This window comes from Camellia sinensis, chromosome 2 (assembly GCF_055761805.1).
Source record: "Camellia sinensis isolate YWXY chromosome 2, ASM5576180v1, whole genome shotgun sequence".
NCBI lineage: Eukaryota > Viridiplantae > Streptophyta > Magnoliopsida > Ericales > Theaceae > Camellia > Camellia sinensis.
The window spans coordinates 177,826,954-177,848,437 of record NC_138962.1 but is presented as its reverse complement, the minus strand read 5'-3'; the positions used below and the strand labels follow the sequence as shown (position 1 = coordinate 177,848,437).

The window sequence follows — 21,484 nt, the reverse complement described above, 5'->3', positions numbered from 1 at the left end:
CCACATATGATGGACTATTTAATCCCACATAGGGGGTGGGATATAAATTGGAAAACTAAGCCAAAGTTTGGACTATTAGTCCCTCCTTATAATCCTAACTCAATCTAAACATCGGATAGAATACACAATCCAAAGGGATTCGTAGTCCTAGGATTATTAGTCATGGGAATGCTAATCCAACCTAATCTAGTCCGCCCAAACAAACATGGCCTAAGTGTGCACACCTAATAGTAGTACGGAAAGTCGTTCTCTTGTCTATAGGTTTTGGATATAGCTTGTTAAAGCATGATCAATAATCACTAATCAGGTTAGTTTGCATTATGCAAAGACTACATACCCACTGATATTAGATCTGACTCTGACCTTGTGGAGTGTGTGAACCACAGAGCCTTTTCAAATTGTTTTGATTGTATGGCTAGTACTACAGTCAAGTTTTCTATTCTCTTTATTTAAAGTATCCATAATTAACAAATCCGACCTCTAATTTCATGGGTCGGATGATTGGATCTACTCATGAATACAGCCCTATATTGGATCTACTCATCATATATACCTAACAAGGTCGTGTAAAATTTGCAAAGAAAATATTTTTCCATTTTGGGACATCCTATGAATGAATTAGTAAAATAAAGGTAAAGTAACCTCTACTAATTTGTTTATGACCTACTTATAATTGCAGTATTTGAGATATAACAGTAGAGGTTAGAGCTGCTATTGTTCGAGCAGCAGTTGCCGAAGAACTGGCAGAAGGGCGCTGTGATGTAGGACCTAGAGAGCTCAGGCAGATGTCAAAAGTATGGATAGTTCTCAACTTTCTTACAAGAAAAATGCATCTCTTTTTTGTAAAAATAGCCATGACATAACACGCACAAGCACATCTGGACGAGAAAAAGAAGCTTTAATATTTGACAATGAAAGCAACCTCATATTTAACCTTTAAATGAACCAATTCAGAAATACTAATCTCAACTCAACTAAGCAAGTTAGTTATTCAGTTATTCTCATTGTTAATCAGGGACGGCGCTAGGTTATAGAGTATGGGGTTAATTGACCCCATTTGCCAATTTTGAAAATTGGCTTAAAAAAATATTTTAAATATTTATATTGTCTATTAGCAGCGATTACTTTGTTGGTTGCACCAATACATTTGTTTGTTGCAAACCCCAAAGGGTTGGCTTGGTGGCAAGGCCTTGGATTTTGAGAGTGTGCTCTCTCCAAGATTTAAGAATCAAAACCTCTTAAATAATGCTATATGCACCAATTGGTATACTAATTAGTGTACTAACTGATAATATTTCATAATTTGAGGCTTTAGATCGTTGTAATTTGTATAATGGGTGGGGTCGTAATTTTTAAATGGCAATGTCATAATTATGTTGGTACACTAATTAGTAGACCAATTGGTGCGTGTAACACCACCGAAATCTCTTACGTGCTAACAATTCCTTAGGGCTTAGTGCACTTGCGGGAAACTCCTTGCCGAGTGCTTGTGCACTCCTGGGGATTAATCGAACTGTGATCCGGACACTCCAGTGCCAATAAAAAAATAAAAATAAAATACATTTGTTTGTTGCACCCATAGGTCGCACCACATACATTGGTGTGAGTCAATTGACACCACTAAAATTTGAAAAATCATTGAAAAAAATTATATATATATTTAAATATATCATATATGGATAATATTGACCCTATTAACTTATAAAAAAAGAAAAAGAAAAAAAGAGAAGACCTTATTGCACTTAGCATAGAGTATCAGACCTTTAAAATTTTTCTAGGTCCTCACTATATTTGTTCGAGTCCCAAAGATGACTAGATTTCTCTAAGTTCAAAAACGAATTCAGTGAGTCAACTCCACCAATCACCAAATACCCTTGAAATTTCTCCAACCATAGTAAGGAAATTCATTGAGAGGAACTGTAGAAATTTTTGTAATTACATTTTTTTTTTTTAAAAAAAGATCAGTATGAATGCACTAAAATTTATAGAAAACAAATGTTATATATAATATTGATAAGAGTGAAAAAATTTCCTTATAGAATTTGTAGAACTTAATCATTGATTCCTGGAGCCGCCACTGTTGTTAATCATCTATGGCTTTTCTCATTTTGGATGCAGGAGGTGACGGTGGAATATGTCAAACCCAACATGTAGTTTCCAGTTTACAGCCCCCTCTTATTCATGAGAAATGAAGTTCCGATCATCTCTCTCTCTCTCTGTGTGTGTGCGCAGGCGCGCGATATTTTTCTGCAAACACGATCCCAATGTTCTGCAGCCATTCAAATATTCATGATGTAACTGTGGTTTTAAAGCCTAGAGTAGTAATATGGGTGAAAAAACAGAACTGGGGAGAGAAGGGTCGTAGAAGTTGAAAAATAATGCCACTGCAGTTTTGATTAAGCCCTTTTGTCTAAATCTGCTTATTGATGTAATGAACAACATTGTGTAAACTCTCTCTTTTTCAGTTTTTTCAAAAACTTATTGATGTTTCATGTATGCCTCTTTTTTTTTAGTTAATTTGATATTTCAACCTATATACATTTTGTGATGATTCAGAAAAAGAACAGAAAAGAGAGACTGAACTATTAATCATGTTATGGGATTGATAGCTTAGAGTTTTTTATTTTTTTATTATTTATTTTTTTATTTATTTATTTTTGGGGGGGGGGGGGGGCTTGTAATTTTAAGCAAGATTTATCTTTGCAGGACCTCTAATGAATTGTAAATGTGAAAAAGGTGTTAAGCTCAAGAGACTGATTTTTCATCCGAAATCTCACCTAAAACTAGAGATAACAAATTCATTCTGAAGCTGTGAACTCATACATCAATTAAAAATCAGTCTAAATTCGTTCAAGTATATAAATGAGTTTAAATGAGTTGAACATTTAAAAGGGTACCTACTAGACCACCACCTCTATTGACACCACTCCATCACCACCTCCTCCACACCATCCACAACAATCATCCCGATCACCTCCTCCAACAATCTCAATTAGAAAAAATAGTTCAACAAAGTGGATGGGGTTGGGCTGATTGATTTAATCTGTATCAAATTTAATTTAACTTGTTTAAACTTGTTCATTAAATGAGCGAGTTTGGTTTAAGTCATTTTATTGCATAACCTGTTTTGATCTGCCCAAATCTATCTATTTGCCAACTGATGAACCAACTAGTAAATTAAGCTTGGATTGGGTAGTGGGATGAACCATTTATTGCATTGCTCAATCCAAGTTAAATAAGTCAATTTTTTTCAATTTGAATTTTGAAAAGAAACAAGTTCATTTTTGTAACCTCAAATATAAATTGTTAATTATGTGTGACCTGAAAGTTGTAGCAGGTTCTATCAGATAGGTTCCATCAAATTATATAATTTGTGATTCAGTCACATCTCAACCATTGCATCGAGGGCCATACCAGGTTACATCTTTGATATAATACATATATCTGTACACATATATAGGACAATGAAATCAACATGAAATTTTAACCAAAAAAAAGAAGAAGAAGGTAATGTTACATATAGATCATATTTAATTTGACAAGTCATGCTTCACAAAATGAAAAATCATAGCAAGACAGTGAGAACTATCTCAATATAGTCTTAAACCTATACTATCTATACTATATCTATATATAAATGTAGTGTAGTTTCTAAAGCTTCCAAACTCTTAAACTTGGCCTCTCATTTAAAATTGAGACAATCTCTTCTACTTGGCAGTCTAAGAAGTTTTTCTTTTCATTTTTCCTAATTTCTAATAAAAAGTCATTTTTTATATATTTTTTAAAAAAAAAAGTAAAATTTGAAATAATATGCATATAGAACTCAAAATATGACCAACTCTAATTTAAGATATTTCAAATCTAAATATTAAAAAATAAATGACATATTCCACTCTCAATTCTTCGAAGATATGATCAAATCTAATTTAAGATTCCAAATCTAATTATTAAAAAATAAATGGAATATTTTACTCTCAATTTTTCTATTACTAGCATGTCACCCGTGCTATGCACGTGTGACGACCACCTCCTTAATTAAGCAAATTAATTATGTTGATTATATGCTTATTGTTAATTATGTGATTATGTGTTATGAAGCGTTATTGAATTGCCATGTGATTATTTGAATTATATTATTGTGGACAGATAGGTTAGGGTGAAAATTAAACCTGTCTGATTTGTTAACTTTAACAAGTTAGAATTATGAAATTGGGTAGGAATTACAGCCCAATTCACACTAATATAATGAAATTTGATGTAATTAAGATTATATTGTGATAAGGATTAATTTAATTTAATTAGAAATGATTTATTAGCTTTAGTTGAATTAATTAAAATCCTACTCATCTATTTATCCATTTAATTGGTAAAAGGGAAGATAGTAGGTTTGGTTGAGTCCTTTGCACACACACGTAGAGAGAGAAGGGAGGAGTAGGCATTTGAGAGTTCAACTAAGATTAGAAGAAGAAGAAGAAGAAGAAGAAGAAGAAGAAGAAGAAGAAATTGAAGAGAGGGCTAGGGAAAACATTGAAGACTACTCAAATTGTTTACTCTAGGTAAGAACTCCTCTCTTTACCCTTATGAACTTGAAGTAATGTACTCAAAACATAAGAAATTCAAGAGTGTTTAAGGAACTCTAAGTTTAGTTGTAAGATTTGTTGATATAGATGGAAATTGATACATGCATGGCAAGATTAACAGTAACAGTAGCAGTAGCAGTAACAGTAACAGTAACAGTAAGTTGCTATGGATGCCCCGAGTATAGTTCATAAAATGGGACAAACATTCATTTTGTAAACAATATCATTTTAGAAAGCAGTACAGTTAATCATTCAAAAAATAATTATAATTGAACATAATTTTACAACATTGTTACTCACAGTGGGCTCCCTGACTATGTGTCTAAAAAGCAGCGTCCGACCTAAACAAGCAAAGTCAAGCACAATTAGATTACAATCATATCCTTCTGTTATTCAATCAATCCTATTCATTTCGGTACTTATATCTATTCAATTTTTTTGCTTCTTACTTGGTGGTCAAGCACCAGAGCAAAGTTAGCAGCATCGACTTGATTCTGTTTTGTCAAGCTAACCTATTGTACCTCACCGCGAGGTTCCGAACTGTTATGTCAAGGCTTTTTGGGTGATCTAAATCCACCTTTTTGAATGCTATATGAAGTCAAGTGAATGTTTCATAATTTGTTTTGGCTTTGGGATTTAATTCCCCAATACGTCTTTTATTTTGTACTTAGACGTGCTTTGGATTTAAGTGTTGACATATATGTTTGGATATGGACTTGGACTTATGTGTGTATCGGTAAATATATATAGAAGTTGTTTGTGCATTTAAGTCCTTAGAGCTCTTTGGACATTATATTTTATTATTTACAAGCTTCCGTCGGCCCCTCCTATTGTATAATTATTATTACTATTAAGTAGGCCTTTGCTAATCACGGATTACTAGCCGGTTACGATGCTAAACCCTTAGGAGCGGGTTTGGGTCGTGACAGCACATGATAAAATAATATATTATTTCAATTCTAAATATTAAAAAATAAATGACATATTCCACTCTCAATTCTTCGAAGATATGATCAAATATAATTTAAGATTCCAAATCTAATTATTAAAAAATAAATAAAATATTTGACTCTCAATTCTTCTGTTATTAGAGTTTTATTTGATTTGCTTTTTTTTCCCCACATTTATCTTATTTTTATATATCTTTAAATTTGAAATTGATTTTTTTTTCTTCTTCCAAATCTAATTATTAAAAAATAAATGAAATATTTTACTCTCAATACTTTTATTATTAGAGTTTTATTGATTTGCTTTTTTTTCCCCACATTTATCTTATTTTTTTGAAAACTCCTCCCTCCCTCTTCCTCTCTTAGAAGATTTTATTTGATTTCCTCTTTCCATAATTGTTAGAGTTTATCTTCAAATTTAAACCATCGAGTCTATCCGATTGAAAGTTATATATTATCCTTTTGCAATCATACTGATTAAGTGTTGCTACTTTTGTGATTAGAGTTTTATTGATTTGATTTCCCCCCCCCCCCCCCCCCCAAAAAAAAAAAAAAAACACACACACACATTTATCTTATTGAAAACTCCTCCCTCCCCCTTCCTCTCTTAGAAGATTTTATTTGATATTCTTTTTCTAAAATTCTTAAGAGTTTTATCTTCAAATTTAAACTATTGAGTCTATCCGATTAAAAGTTATATATTATCCTTTCACGATCATGTTGATCAAGTGTTGCTACTTTTCTGATTGTGATTTTTGGATTTTCAATATTTTTGTGTTTTCCATGTATGCTATAAATCTATTCTTTCTCATTCAATTGATTTGCATGCGTGCTTGTTTGTATTACTGATTTTGTGTGTGTATTTATGCTACACTAAGGAAATGTTTTTTTCCCTTTTGGATTGGACATAAAGGAAAATAGTACAGCAAATTAGAGACAAGAAGCTTGAGAAACTTATCTCAAATCATAGTAGAAGAGGTGTCTCTCAATAGCACAATGGTTAGAAATGAAATGCAGAAACAACCAATAATTTTTTTCTCATTATGATGTGGCCTGAGCATTATTATTTATTTATTAAATGTCTAGTAAGATTTATATTTTATACGATAAATTTTGAATGAATATTACTATCTGTTCATTATGTTTCTTCTCATTGATGGTATACTTCTATTATTGAAATAGCTTGAATATACTTGCACAAAGACACAATTTTTGTATTTATTGATAAAATTACAGGTTTGATATGCATTAGAAATTTCAATAGTGCTCATATACAGTAGATTTTTGGTAGAATGCAATTTTAATGGTGTTCATATAAATTGTCTTTTGGTTGTAGCATTGTTCCTGTTAGTCTTTGTTTTTTTTCTTTTCTTTTGTTTTTTTTTTTTTTACAAGTCTTACTTTGAGATATGGTAGGAAATGTTTTTTAATGGTACTGCTGTGGATGATAGTACGAGTGCTCCAATCAAAATCTAATTTTTATTTTGTTTTACAAAACCCAAAATATAATATGTACATATTTGGTTTGAAAGATATTTTGTTTTGAAATGAAAACTCTACCATACTACACTACAAGAAATTTCACTTTTGGCAACTAAAATTTTAGTTGCCAAAAGTCTTATTTTAGTCGCCAATTACTTTTGACGACTAATATATTTGATCACCAGTTTGGTCGCCAATAGTTCGTCGGGGAAGACAACCGTCGACTAAAATTTTTTGATAGCCAAAAAGTGACATATTGGCGACTAAAACTTTAAGCGCCATATATTTTTACTTTTAGCGACTAAATTATTTGATAGCCAATTGAGCTTAAATATACATATATATATATATATATATTTAATTTTAGTGACTAAATTATTTAGTAGCCAATTAAGCATATATGCTTGGCCATTAATTATTTGATAGCTAAACGTTTCACTTTTTGAGAATTGACGACTAAAAATTTAGTAGCCAAAAGTTTTTTTTTACAATTGGCGACTAAAAGTTTAATAGCCAAAAGCTTCAATTTTTTTACAATTGGCGACTAAAGTTTTAGTAGCCAAAGTCAACATGTGATATTTGTTTAGTCACTAAAAAGTCTCATTAAGTTTTTATAAATTGTTCAGTAATATTTTTTGCGCCACCTGTAACTTGCGCATATACAAAATTATTCATTCATTCATTCGATTCTCAACCATTTGATAAAAATATTTCTCCACAACCTGTAGCATTCAATTTCCAACCATATACAAAACTTAACTATTAACTGTACATATCAAAGAAAATAAGAATCCATAAACATAGTATAATCCAACAAATACGTATACTATCTAAACCAACAATTAAAATCCAAATTAAACAAAATTTTACTAATAAAACATATCAGGTGTACATGTTTTCCATAAACAAAAATATAATGTAAATTACACCCGTACAAACATCATCAATCTGTCCCAAAAACATCACTGTATCCATGCCAAGATTGATGAACATCATCAATCTGTAACAAAAAAATAATATCCATTAACATTTTATTGAATACCATTCGCATTCACAATTATATAATAAATAAATAAATAAATAAATAAATTAGATACAACTTGAAAGTTATTATTTTCATGGAATCAATTACAAAATCATTTTATTTTTTAAGTAATTAGAAACTAAACAAAAACAGAAACAATGGTGATTAGGCTCATATGGAGTCAAAAGCTTTTAGGGGTAGCAATTTGCAATATCTCAGCAAGAATGTTATAAGAAATCCATTGGAAGGAGTCCTATGGATGTCCAAGTTGAAATTTTGGGAGGAAGCCCATGTTAGCAAGGAAGTCACATTGGTAGTCTTTTTATCAGAGAGCCCCATTGGTGCCAACCCAGCGGTGGGGCAGGATGTAATTTTTGAAACCTCAAAGGGTAATATGTAATTTAGCTAAACTTCAAGTGGGGTGTATGTAATTTGCCCATCAAAATAAACAAGTTTTCAAGTCCTAATATGACCATGAAAAAAAAAGAGAAGGAATGTTCCCAATATTTTCTTTTCCCAATTTTTTTATTATCCAATTGTTCTATTAAGGAGATCTACACCATCTCTACTTTTTGTATTTGCTTTATTATAGCTGAAATTTCATATTTGTCACGGGGAAGCTGTCCGTGACAACCACACGATGACTCGGGGCTGTTTTAGATTTTCGGCCCCAAAACGCCATTTTTCGATTAAGTTTAAGGCGTTTTCAACTCTAACTCCTAATCTACGGGTCCAAATTACATTCCGTCTATTGTCACAGGTCATATTTGTCACGGGGAAGCTGTCCCTGACAGCCACATGGTGGTTCGGGGACTGTTTTGAATTTTCGCCCCTGAAACGCCATTTTTCGACTAAGTTTAAAGCGTTTTTGGCTCTTAACTCCTAACCTAAGCGTGCTATTTACATTCCGTCTGTTATCACAGGTCATATTTGTCAAGGGGAAGCTGTCTGTGACAGCCACACAGTGGTTCGGGGGCTGTTTTGAATTTTCGCCCCAGGAAAGCCATTTTTAGACTAAGTTTAAAGCGCTTTCAGCTCTAACTCCCAACCTAAGCGTGCCATTTACATTCCGTTTGTTGTCACAGGTCGTATTTGTCACGGGGAAGCTGTCTGTGACAGCCACACGGTGGTTTCGGGACTTTTAAATTTTTGCCCCCGAAACGCCATTTTTTCGACTAAGTTTAGACGCTTTCGGCTCTAACTCCAAACCTATACGTGCTATTTACATTCCGCTTCTTGTCACGTCGTATTTGTCATGGGGAAGCTGTCTGTGACAGCCACACGATGGTTCGGGGGCTGTTTTGAATTTTTGCCCCCGGAACGCCATTTTTCGACTAAATTTAAGGCATTTTCGGCTCTAACTACCAACCTGCACGTGCTATTTACATTCTGTCTTTTGTCACAGGTCGTATTTGTCATGGGGAAGCTGTCCGTGACAGCCACACAGTGGTTCGGGGGGGCTGTTTTGAATTTTTGCCCCTGGAACACCATTTTTCGACCAAGTTTAAGGCGTTTTCGGCTCTAACTCCCAACCTACGCGCATTATTTACATCCTGTCTATTGTCACAGGTCGTATTTGTCATGCGAAAGCTGTCCGTGACAGCCATACAGTGTTTCGGGGGCTGTTTTGAATTTTCTCCCTCTGAACGCCGTTTTTTTACTAAGTTTAAGGCGTTTTCGGCTCTAACTCCCAACATACGCGTGCTATTTACATCCCGTCTGTTGTCACAGGTCGTATTTGTCATGGGAAAGCTGTCCATGACAACCACATGGTGGTTTGGGGCTGTTTTGAATTTTTGTCCCCAGAACTCCATTTTTCGACTAAGTTTAAGACGTTTTCGGCTCTAACTCCCAACCTACGCGTGCTATTTACATTCCGTCTTTTGTCACAGGTCGTTTTGTCATGGGGAAGCTGTCCGTGACAGCCACACGGTAGTTCGGGGGCTGTTTTGAATTTTCGCCTCCGGAACGCCATTTTTCGACCAAGTTTTAAGGCATTTTCGAACTTCTAATCTACGGGTCCGAATTACATTCCGTCTATTGTCACAGGTCGTATTTGTCATGGGGAAGCAATCTGTGACAGCCATTTCGTCTTTTTTTACATAATTAATTAATTAGTTAACGAATTAATGTGTTATTTCGTTTCTCCTCTTATTTGTATAATGTCAAAACAATTCCAAGTTCTCCAAAACAATAATGTCAATATGTGAAGTATTTTTGTAGAACTTTTAGTATCATATAAATAAAATTCTTCTTACCAAATAGGGCAATTGCCATCTGAACCCTGCAATAGAGTTGTGAGTCGTAAAACCACGTAGAGGACAAAGGTGAGAAACTACCATTTAATACTACAAAAATAAAAATAAAAAAGAGTATGCGTAGTTTAGTCCCCATTGGATGTGGGTAGAGAGGTAGATTGAGTACAGACCCAACCTTTGGCATTATTTGTACAAAATGGCTACTTTCACAGAGATACTATGTTACAATATGTCAACACCACAATTCTGAACAATGAATTCATGAAGCATGTAATTCACTAGAATCAAATTTGTAACCTAGAAAATTGCTAGAAAACTTGGTGAAGTTGTTTGGGTCTACTTTAACATGATTTTCTCTTCCACAACCAAAATAACAAGCATTAGCTATAGGAAAACAGACCACCACACAAAGACACACACACACCCAAATAAGGCAGGTAGTAAAAGCAACCTTGCATGGTAGTTAGTGCAGGAAAAATATTTCTGAGAAATAAAAAGAAAGAAGCCACTCTTATTGTAGATATAGCATTAAAACCAAATACCTTAAACCACTGTGTGTGTCTTTGCCTCAAAAAACCCAATTCACTTGCTGCCACAGAAGAGGAGGGTCTCTTGTCTTGGACCAATCTTCTACTTTGCAAGAATCTACTTCTCAATAATGACTTCAAAACAAGTACAACATAAAGCAGTCAAAAAGATTTCAATGCTTCATGGGCATAAATCCCAAACTTGTTAACATCATGGCTAAATGCCAAGCATGGAAACAAAGCATAAAACAGATATATATATGTGTGTATGTGTGTGTGTGTATGAATATTTTAATACAAAAAAGAAAAGACATAACTTGAATCATCTCGACAAGTAAACACGCATGATACACAACTTTCTCATAACATGCATTGAATAATAATTGTGATCTTTACACAGTATTCCTGTAGAATACAAAAAAGAAAAACTAATGAAACAATTTAAGAGAATAATTTGAAACATTCGAAGTCAAACTTAAATATATGAGGTATGAAACAGATCCAGCAATCACTACATACCAGAATGTTAGCACCAATACTAGTTCCAACAGCAAATAGAGGAGCCTTGGCATATTCATGATGAAGATAATGAATAACTTCACTTTTATGAATCCAACAAGTTAAAGTAGAGTTTTTCCCCTTTAAAATAATCCCACAAGATGTATAAATAGGTCCCTTACTAATCCTAGTTTAATCCTTAAAGTAAACCTTCAATCCAAATTCAACAAAAAGTAAGACAAACAATCCCAACCATACAAAAAAATTCAGATTATTTAATATGAGATTATATAGGTGTAGGAGTGATTGACACAAAGTTTAAAATAACTAAAGCCTAAATGGGTATCGAAACATGGAATTAGGAAATGGTACAAAAGATTGTATAGCAAAAACAAGTAATGTCAGCACAAACCTAAAGCAAAATCACCAGCCTAAATACTTAACCCCAGGCCTGCTAACCAATCCCCCTAATGCAAACTGACTTTTTGCAAGTTGAAAATAATATCATTAATTGAAAAATCCAAGGAGGGGCAAGATACTTTGATCCACATTGCAATCCTTAATTTAATAGTCTCACACAGCTCCCCAATTTACCAACAATTCCATTTTAAATTAATGAGCTCGTCAAAACAACTCGAGGAGCACAAGGACATTGCAGAAACAGAGTGCAACCAGTGTAATTTTTCAAAACAAAGTTGTGATTGACTTTTGGCAAAGGATTGAATTTGAATTGGTATTTATCTTTCTTGTGAAGAACTGGATTAAAAGATTATAACATGGTTCAATAATTCAAAGTCCTGTAATCACATTATTCTTTAGCAAAGCAGAATAACCTTGGTACAGCAGCAAGTAATATTAAAAAATGAAAACCAGGTTAACTGAATATTTCTGTTTGCACTAAATTCACTGAATTCAAGACAACATAGTTTTCTTCTGTTAATAGTAGACAACCAACAACACTTGATACATTATATTGATCTCAACTCTTAAAGGCCTCAAAACCATAGACTTACTGTATACCTTTGTTCATCACTATAGTGGGAGTTGTAGATAAATAAAAATCACCAAAACAAACCGATGCAAACTTAGCAAAGACCATAATATCATTATCAGATATGTAATTCATATGTGATTTAATGGAGCATGTCTAATCATGATATTATCAAATAGAAGAGGGAAAAAATCAAATTTTTTCGGAGGAAATCAATTTCTACCTGCTGGTATTGCTCATCCGAACCTTCCACTTGGACCGGCACCATGGAGCCATGCACGGGCATCTAAAAAGAGGCATAATTTCCACATCTACGAATCAAATTCACCAAAACACACAGAAAAGAAAAAAATAAATAAATAAAAAAAATCCACAAAATCAAAAACTTGTGATGAAGTATGCATACAAGTAACATTCGGATCGGAATCGATTGGATGATTGGAATTGGAAAGCCATTGCTTCGCATGCTCAACGCAGGGGGTGTATAATGAATCCATCGATCCAAACTCTATGGCCTTAATCCAAACCCTAGGAGCAGATTAAGATTGTAAAATAAGAAGAAAAGAAGGAAGAGACGAAACAAAGAGAGAGGGGCTTCCGAGAGAGAGTTCTTCAATGGCGAATCAAGATCTGCAACTCTAAGGAGGAATTATCTGGGAGAGAGAGAGAGTACCTTCGTGATGTTCAGATATATCGACGGGTTGGATGGATAATACAATTTTGTGGATGGATCAGTCAAAATCAAAACTTAAATATGATAGATACATAACTATATGAATCGAAATCAGTCAAAACTTTAATCGGTAAAGAAAGCAAGCACAATGTCGAAGAAATCTACAAAAAATTGAACGAAGATTACGATATATATATATACATAACTATCTCTACATGTATCGAAATCAGTCAAAAACTTCAGTCGGAAAAGGACTGAATAACCTGAATGTCGATGGGAGGCGAGGCAATGGTGAGTTGTGGTGGCTATGTTCGACGGTGGAAGATTGACAGACACGGTGGTCGTGTGTGATGCTGAGATGAGGGCGGGGTGATTGATTCTGTGTGTGTGTGTGTGTGTGTGAGAGAGAGAGAGAGAGAGGGCGAGCAAGAGAGAAAGAACAGTGTGAAGACTAAGGTAGCATTTGGTAGAATTTTTTAAATATGATTTGATAATAGAGTCGTATTTTAAGTTTGTGAGTTTTGGAATTATGATTTGAGTGTGAAAAATTTGTTTGGTGAATGAGTTTTGAAAAGAGTATTAAATTGAGTGAGAATTTTTGATGTGACATATAATATCTAATACAAAAACTTACAACTCATAACCAAACACACAACTCAAAAATCTATTAAAAGCTCATAAAAAATTTTAAAAAAATCCGAAAATATTGTTTTATTAAACATTAAAAAAAGGTGCCAATTGCAAAAAATAAATAATAAATAAATAAATTTGCCATGTTCCGGTTGACCGGCCAGTCAACCGGTCGGACGACTGGTTAAGCCAAATTTAAAAAAAAATTAATTGAAAATCCCGCCTGACACAGAGTTTTTTGTTTGTTGTGGAAATATAATTTGAAAACCCTATCCAAACATGGTATTAGAATGTGTGGGTAGAATTATAGTTTGAAAACCCTTCCGAACACAACCTAAATTTCCCACTAAAATTTTGAACGCATTTGCCGACTAACTTTTAGTCACTGAACATAGATTTTTGGTGACTAAATTTTTAACAGCCAAAGATAAAAATTAATTTTTTAATTTTCATTCGGCGACTAAATAATTTTAAGTCAAAACCAACTATTTAGCAAGTAAAATTTTATTTAGTCGCTAAAAATAGATTTTTGCCACTAAATTTTTAGTTGTCAAAGATAAAAATTAATTTTTTATTTTTCATTCGGTGACTAAATAATTTTAGCAGTCAAAACTAACTATTTGGTGACAAATTTGTTTAGTCGTTGAAAATAGATTTTTGGCGACTAAATTTTTAGTCACCAAAGATAAAATGTAATTTTTTATTTTTGGAATTTTTAAAAATATTTAAGAGGCGCAACGTACAATAAAGGGGGATGGACTAGTTACTGTTTGGAATTTTTAAAAATAATTTTGAGTTTTCAATTTGTATTTTTATATTTTTAGTAATTTTTAAAAATATTTTAATCAATTTTTTAAAACTTTTTAGATCCATTTAATCTTGATATATTAAAAATTATAAAATTTATACAAAAATCTTAAAAAAAATTATTGAATACAATAAAATACAAAAATTTATTAAAATGTATTAAAAGAGGGCATGAAGATGATAAAGAGTTTTTTTTTTAGTAGGATAAGAGTTGTTAAAAAAATAAAATTAAATAAATAAATAAATTATTTATAAGATAAGGGAAAATATTTATATATACAATAATGCTATATGTAAACTATAAAAGTGTACAAATAAACTCCTTAATTATAAAAATGTATCAATTGAACCCTCTAATAGAAGGGGTCAAAGTGAAACATATCAATAGTTTAGGGGATTTATTATATATTTTTATAGTTTAGGGGCAAAGTAATAGTTCTCAATTATTTAAGAGGTCTATTTATATGTTTGTATAATTTAAGGAATCAAAATGATATATATATATATATATATATATATATTTTATAGTTTAAGAGATATGTAGTCAATAATCAGCCACGCTTGGAAGTGTTGATTTCAGTGGAGAAGTTAAAAAAAAAGTATTAGAAAGTTCAAAAAATTCAACTCAAGTCAAATTTTTTTTCCGTTCACTCTATTTTATACAATTTTTTTAGTAAAAAGTTAAAAAAGTCATTTTCAAACTTATTTATGTTTTCAATAATGTTACGCATACATAGGACCAAGCACAAAACCAAATACAGAAATTGTTCATCTGAATGACCGACTAGATGACCAAGCACTCGACCAGATGACAAGATGATAACCTCGGACGACAAGACGATAGTCGCGGTCAATAAGATGACAACTATGATTGACAAGATAATAGTTGTGGTCAACAACCTTGTCATCCGGTCAGCTATTTGGTCGGTCGTTTGGATGAACAGTTTGTGTCTGGTTCTGTATTTGGTTCTTTGTGTGCATATCATTATTGTTTTTTTTTTTTTACCTCACATTTTAGTCAAAAAGTTACTAAAAAAATCGTTTCCCAAATGGGCCTTATATAAGCATGACTCTTCTAAAGGTTTAATCCTAAGGAGACATCATAAGTTCAATTCTCCCTAAAGGGAATTAAATTAGGAGAAAAACACAAGAATGGGGAGGTGACCTCTTATAAATGTCAATCTAATAAAATTATCTTACGATAGAAACTCCTATATAAAAGAAAACAAGTGAAACAAAATAAAGAATAAATTATACTGACCTTTTTGAGATTAAAAAAAAAATCTACAAATTTAACATAATTATATTGAGGGCTTTTTTAACAAGTTAAACCAAATAAAATTAATACAAAAAATATAAGGACACAAGGATAAGTAATGATAAAGTATACAATTAGTCGCCAAACATAAAAATTAAATTTTATTTCTCATTAGGCGACTTAAATCATTTTAGTAGCCAAAACTAACTATTTGGCGACTAACATTTTTTTTAGTCGTTGAAAATAGATTTTTGGTGACTAAATTTTTAGTCGCCAAAGAGAAAAAGTAATTTTTTATTTTTTAATCAGCAACTAAATAATTTTAATAGCTAAAACTAAATATTTGGCGACTAAAAAATTTTTTTAGTCGCCAATTGTGTCATTTTTAGTGACTAATTTTTTTTTAGTCGTTAATAATCAATACATCCCGACTAAAAAACAATGAGTAGCTAAATATTATACTTTTGTGATTAAAAAAGTTTTTGGTCATAGGATGGCAACGGGGCGGGGCGGGGCGGGGCGGGGCGGGGCGGGGCCGGGGATCACCCTCCCCGTCCCTGATCCCCGAAGACCAAAAAATCCCCGTCCCCGCCCCCGATCCCCGACGGGGACACCATCAACCCCCCCGCCCCCGCTCTCTAACGAGGATCGGGTTTCCCTAACCCCGAAAAATCCCCGACCTGTTTTTGTTTTTGTTTTTTTTTTTTAATTTTGTTCAACACAGAAACACAAATTTTTTTTTTTTAAATCTGTTTCTTCATGATCATCAACAATCATCAACTTAAAAATAAAAAACTTTAAAAAAAAATAATCTGAAACACAAACACACACACAAACATATCTATCATCATCTTCATCATCAACAACTTGAAAAATAAATAAATAAATAAACAGATCTGAGTGATGATGAACTGGTGATCAACAACAACTTGAAAAAAAAAAACAAAAAACAGATCTGAGTGATGAAGTGGTGCTGCGACGGAGGAGGGAGTGCTTAAGCCGTATGCCGTCGTCTAGGTCAAACACCGGAGCTGCGACGGAGGCCGGATAGAAGTGGTGCTGCGACGGAGGAGGGAGTGATGTCGAAATCTGCGGCGGAGGACGGGCAGAGGCTGTGTTGTTCAGATCTGCGGTAGAGGATGTGGTGGTGGAGGATCGACGAACTGAGGCCGAACAGAGCCGCCGCGGCCATTCTTAGGGCTGTGGTTGCGGGGGTTCTGCGAGGAGAGAGAGGAGCCGCCGTGAGTGAGGGAGAGAGAGATGATGGCGATGTGATCCGTTGAGGAGGAGGAGAGATGTGAGGAATGGAGAGAGAGAGAGTAGATCTACTTTATGAGAGAGAGAGTAGATGGAGATGAAATCAAAAAAAGTCTAAATGAATAAATATATATATCTAAATGAATAAAAGATAGGGATGACCGGGGATATATAATATATATATAATATATATATCATTCAGGGGGACCAACGGGACCGGGGCCGGGGCGGGCCGGGACTGAAACATGTGTCCCCGTCCCCGGCCCGAATATCATCGAGGATTTTTTTTTTATCACCATCCCCGGCCCGTCGGGGGTATTTTCGGGGAATAACCGTTATATTCGGGATCGGGGGGTCGGGTCCCCATCAGGCCGGTTTCAGATTGCCATCCCTATTTGGTCACCAATTCCACAACTTTTGGCGACTAAATTTTTTTTAGTCACCAAAAGTGCATTTCGTTGTAGTGACTATACATGATTTCAATTGTTTTGTTTTTCTTTTTAGTTTTGTAATTTAAGATTAAAATTTAATTATTTTCATTACTTCATTAATTTCTTAGATTGCAAGAATCTATCAAATTTAATACTATATTTTGTTTATGATTTTAATGGATAAATAATTCAATAAAGAATAAAGTTTAAGATGGTTAAATGTATATTTTGGTTTGTAGTGTCCCACCAATAAGGTAATGCAAGTTTGCCGTTATATTAACAATGTATGTTAATTTTATTTTTATTTTATGCTATGAAAAATAAAATCAATCATTTTAAACATAATACAACTAATTTATCTTGGGCGGAGTAAGAGAAAATCAATTGATTTTATGTATATTATAAAATCATAATAGGTATTAAGTTATTTGTGCATAGTTTTACAAAACTTTTAAATTTACAAATAATACTCTATTTGGTTTGAGTTTTCAAAAATAATTTTCTGAGTTTTCAATTCATATTTTCATATTTTTAATGATTTTTTTAAAGCATTTTTATTTTTATTTTTTAGATCCACGTAATCTTGATATACTTTAAAAGTATAAAATTTGTACAAAAATATTTTGAAAAAATCATTGAATACAACAAATACGAAAATGTACTAAATTTTTTTATTTTTTGATTATTTTTTGATTTATTTATTTTTTTGTATTTGGTGAATATTTTTAGAGTTTTTCATAAATATTATACTATTTAAGTGCATCTAGATTAGATGTATTTAAAAAATAAAAAAAACGTTAAGTATATATATATTTACCAAACTAGATTTTAGTTTTTTTTGAAAAAAAGTATTATATTATACTAAACAATTATTTTTTCAATTATATCTATTTAATCAAATTGATAGCATCTATTAAGAATTAAACAAAGGACAAAAACAGTCTATCCCAAAGGGAATGGATCTTTTAAAATGGGCATCAACCCCAGTCATTTTGAAGAGAATGAGTAAGACTTCTTTCCCCTTCAATTCCAGTCTAATTTCTAAAAAAATATTATTAATTAAATTAAATTGATACAATATGAAAAATTAAGATAAAATTGATCTAATTAAAACTATATTTTACCCTATATTTTTTAGTTCGATTCTCCTAATCAAGAGAAACAAATGCCACCTAACTATAGGTTGTTTTGGGAACTGATTATTTTAGTTGAATTTTTTATTTTTTATGAACGTACATTAAAAAGTAGAGAAAACAGTTAACACTTTTTTGTAGTGACTTTTTGACTATTTTAGCGCCAAAACAATTATGTATATGATCCTTTTTTCATGTTAAGGAAAAACTATTCAATGCTCCTAGAGTGTCATGTATTCATACTCCTTCACTAATCATCATACGCCATGCCCTTTCATGTTTCAATCACCTGACACAAAATCATGAGTCTTCCTTTTTTCAACAATCACAATACGTGAAAACACCATATGGCCATTCTTCAAGAATACCCAATAACCACTCCGTGGCAAGACTACACAAATTTCTACACATATAGGTCGTGGCTCCATAGGATGAAAGGAATTAAAGTATGGTGTAATTGAGTGAGGAGATTACTAATGTACTAGTATTAGGTTAGAGATGTAGGATAAAAAATGTTACTGGATTAGTAATGTTAGAGATAGTATTAATATATATAATTAATATTTTTAAGTTTTTAGTATTTTCAATATTATAATTATTATTTTTTTTTTTTGGTTCTAAAAAATATAAATTTTGCTTAACACATTTAAAAATTCACTAAATATAAAAAAATATATTTATAAAAAAATTTAAGTATTTCTTTCACTAATAAATTATTTAAAACATAATAATATTAAAAATGGTCTTTTATTTTCAATTCAAAGGGATTGGATTAGCAAACCCAATTCCCCAATGGGTATGCTAATCCCATTCTTAGGGAGGATCGGTAGTCTAATTGAACTAATAGTCCTACAACATTTTAATACAACCAAATATGATTTTGATGACTCCACTAATTACTCTACTAACCGTATCTCCAATGGATTGCTAAAACACTTGCTATTGCCAAAATATGGCAACTTGGGCAAAGATGAGTTCTCCAATGGCATCCTATAGCAGCTGCCAAATTTGGTATTTGCCAAATCTTGTGTCAAAGTTGGCACAAGCTTTGGTAGCTACCAAATCTGCCAGCTCACCTAAAACCAGCTGCTTTCCTTCCTTCCCTCCCCTCTTCTCTCATCCTTTCCTAGAAAAAACTCCAAAACAAATAATTTAGAATTCACCAATTTGTTTAGGGTGAAGTACCAATAAATCCCAAAATGTGATCTTGTGTCCTTACTTTTTTTTTATGAATCCAAATGTCCCATTAAAGTGAAAATTATACAAAAAGGATAGTCACTTACATGTTTGGATTTAATTTTTTTGGGATAAAATGAGTTTCTCCAAATGTAAAATTACACATTTGGGCAATCTGCACTATAGAGGTTTTGGATTTTCCATCCTTCTGGAACAAATCTCACATTATGAACAAAAATGTAACACTCCAATAACTTAATACTCCAATGTAGCACACTAAAAAACTCTTTGGTGTGCTTTTCTCAAATGTAAGACTCCAATCAATGTAATCCCAAACATAACACTTTAGTGTAACACACAAAACACCAAAAAACTCCCTCATGTACTTTTTTCAAATATAGCACTCACAGTTTGAAATTATACATTAGCTCAAAGCTTATTAATGCATTTTTATACTTCTTTTGGAATGGTTTGAAGAGTCCCACATCCTTTTTTTAGAGTGCTACAATAGATTGTTACATTTGAAAAAAGTACACTAATGAGGTTTTTTTTGTATTACATTGGAATGTTACACTAAGGAATTTTTTTGGAGTGTTGTATTGGAGTGTTGTATTGGAGTATTACGTTTGGAAAAAAAAACACTAAAGATTTTTTTTGGAGTATTACAGTTTGAAATTATACATTTGTCCAAATTTTATTAAGGAGTTTTTGTACTCTTTTTGAAATGTTTGAAAAATCTCATATTTCAAGTCATTTTTGTATTCCTTTTGAAATATTTTTTAAATAAAAAAGATCCTCATATAAAAATCATCCCAAATTTGATTCTCATAGATTATGTGCTTTCTAGCACAAAAGAAAAAAAGAGAATGAAACATAATAGAAACAAGGGTATATAACCGTAAATCTAATTTCCAAATAATATATTAAATCTATATTTCCAAAATCAATGAGCCTAATTGGTCTATAAGAAAATCCTTAGGAATAAATAGATCTTCATTCCTCAATATGAGATTTATAGATAAATTTTTCATTTGTTTATACAAGTTTAGCATTTATTTTTTTTTTTTTTTGCTAGCAAAATTCACCAAAACTTGTTCAACAGATCAGACAACAACAACAATCAAGTAATTTCAAACAAATTTGAAGCAATCTCAAACAAATTTCAAATAATCTTAACAAATCTCAAGAAATCTGAAGCGAATTTTAACCCAAAAAAATACCTGGATTTGAAGATGGTTGACGAATTTCAGATGATTTCAGCATTCTAAAGAGTCGGCTTCATCTTCTTCATTTTCCTCTTCTTCAGAAAGCCAATTTGGATGCTCTGAGTTTCATTTCAAGGGTTTCATCTTCTTCATGAAGTGATTTCAAGGGTTTCGACTTGATTCAATCAAGGGTTTCGGTTTATTTCATACATAGATCGAAGATACAATAGGGTTTCGATTTCAAGGGCTAGGGTTTAGAGAGAGAGATAGAACAGAGGGTTAGAGAAGATGAAGCCGAAATCCTATGTTCTATCGAATAATGCTTTGTGATCTGTGATCCTCATCAATTGATCTTCACCGAAGATGAAGAGAAAGATAAAGAAACATGGGCGTGATTCTGGGATTGTGTGAGACAGAGATGGAGAGAAAGAGAAAGAAAGAGGGGAGTGGTTGTAGTGATGAAGATCTGGTGGTGGTGGTAGGGAAAAGATGAGGGAGAAAGATGAGAGATTGGAGATAGAGACGACACTTGCCAACGAAAAGAGTGAATGAGGGAGAAAAAGCAAGGTGGTTGTGAGCCGTTGGATGTGAATGGTGGGGTGGATTT

General features: G+C 32.5%; 2 protein-coding genes and 1 long non-coding RNA gene across 44 annotated transcripts in view; 2 read left to right on the top strand and 1 right to left on the bottom strand.

The window, feature by feature from the left end:
- Positions 1-2,154, top strand: part of LOC114303023 (NAD-dependent malic enzyme 59 kDa isoform, mitochondrial-like) — a 7,358-nt gene extending 5,204 nt beyond the window's left edge. The window contains exon 10 of the mRNA XM_082913223.1: positions 2,119-2,154. Coding sequence (XP_082769349.1) covers positions 2,119-2,154 — 36 coding nt within the window. The remainder of the gene's footprint in view (positions 1-2,118) is intronic.
- LOC114312793 (putative disease resistance RPP13-like protein 1) overlaps positions 1-2,496 on the top strand; it is an 18,195-nt gene extending 15,699 nt beyond the window's left edge. For 19 of the 36 annotated variants that reach the window (XM_082906596.1, XM_082906573.1, XM_082906549.1 and 16 more), the window contains 2 exons: positions 680-794; positions 2,119-2,496. The gene's annotated coding sequence lies outside the window, so the exon portion shown is untranslated. The remainder of the gene's footprint in view (positions 1-679; positions 795-2,118) is intronic. The other 17 variants (XM_082906671.1, XM_082906626.1, XM_082906636.1 and 14 more) reach the window with 1 other exon arrangement.
- LOC145789138 (uncharacterized) lies at positions 2,209-21,484 on the bottom strand. Of its 7 annotated transcripts, XR_014351331.1 has the most exons (6): positions 20,893-21,457; positions 12,714-12,835; positions 12,531-12,593; positions 10,834-10,953; positions 4,881-4,921; positions 2,209-2,269 (listed from the first exon to the last, which is right to left on the bottom strand). It is a non-coding gene; the product is annotated as an uncharacterized LOC145789138 (long non-coding RNA). The 7 variants fall into 7 exon arrangements; XR_014351326.1 differs by lacking the exons at positions 2,209-2,269; positions 4,881-4,921 and adding an exon at positions 7,757-8,009 and having other exon boundaries at positions 20,893-21,460; XR_014351347.1 differs by lacking the exons at positions 2,209-2,269; positions 4,881-4,921 and adding an exon at positions 7,757-8,009 and having other exon boundaries at positions 12,531-12,618; positions 20,893-21,423.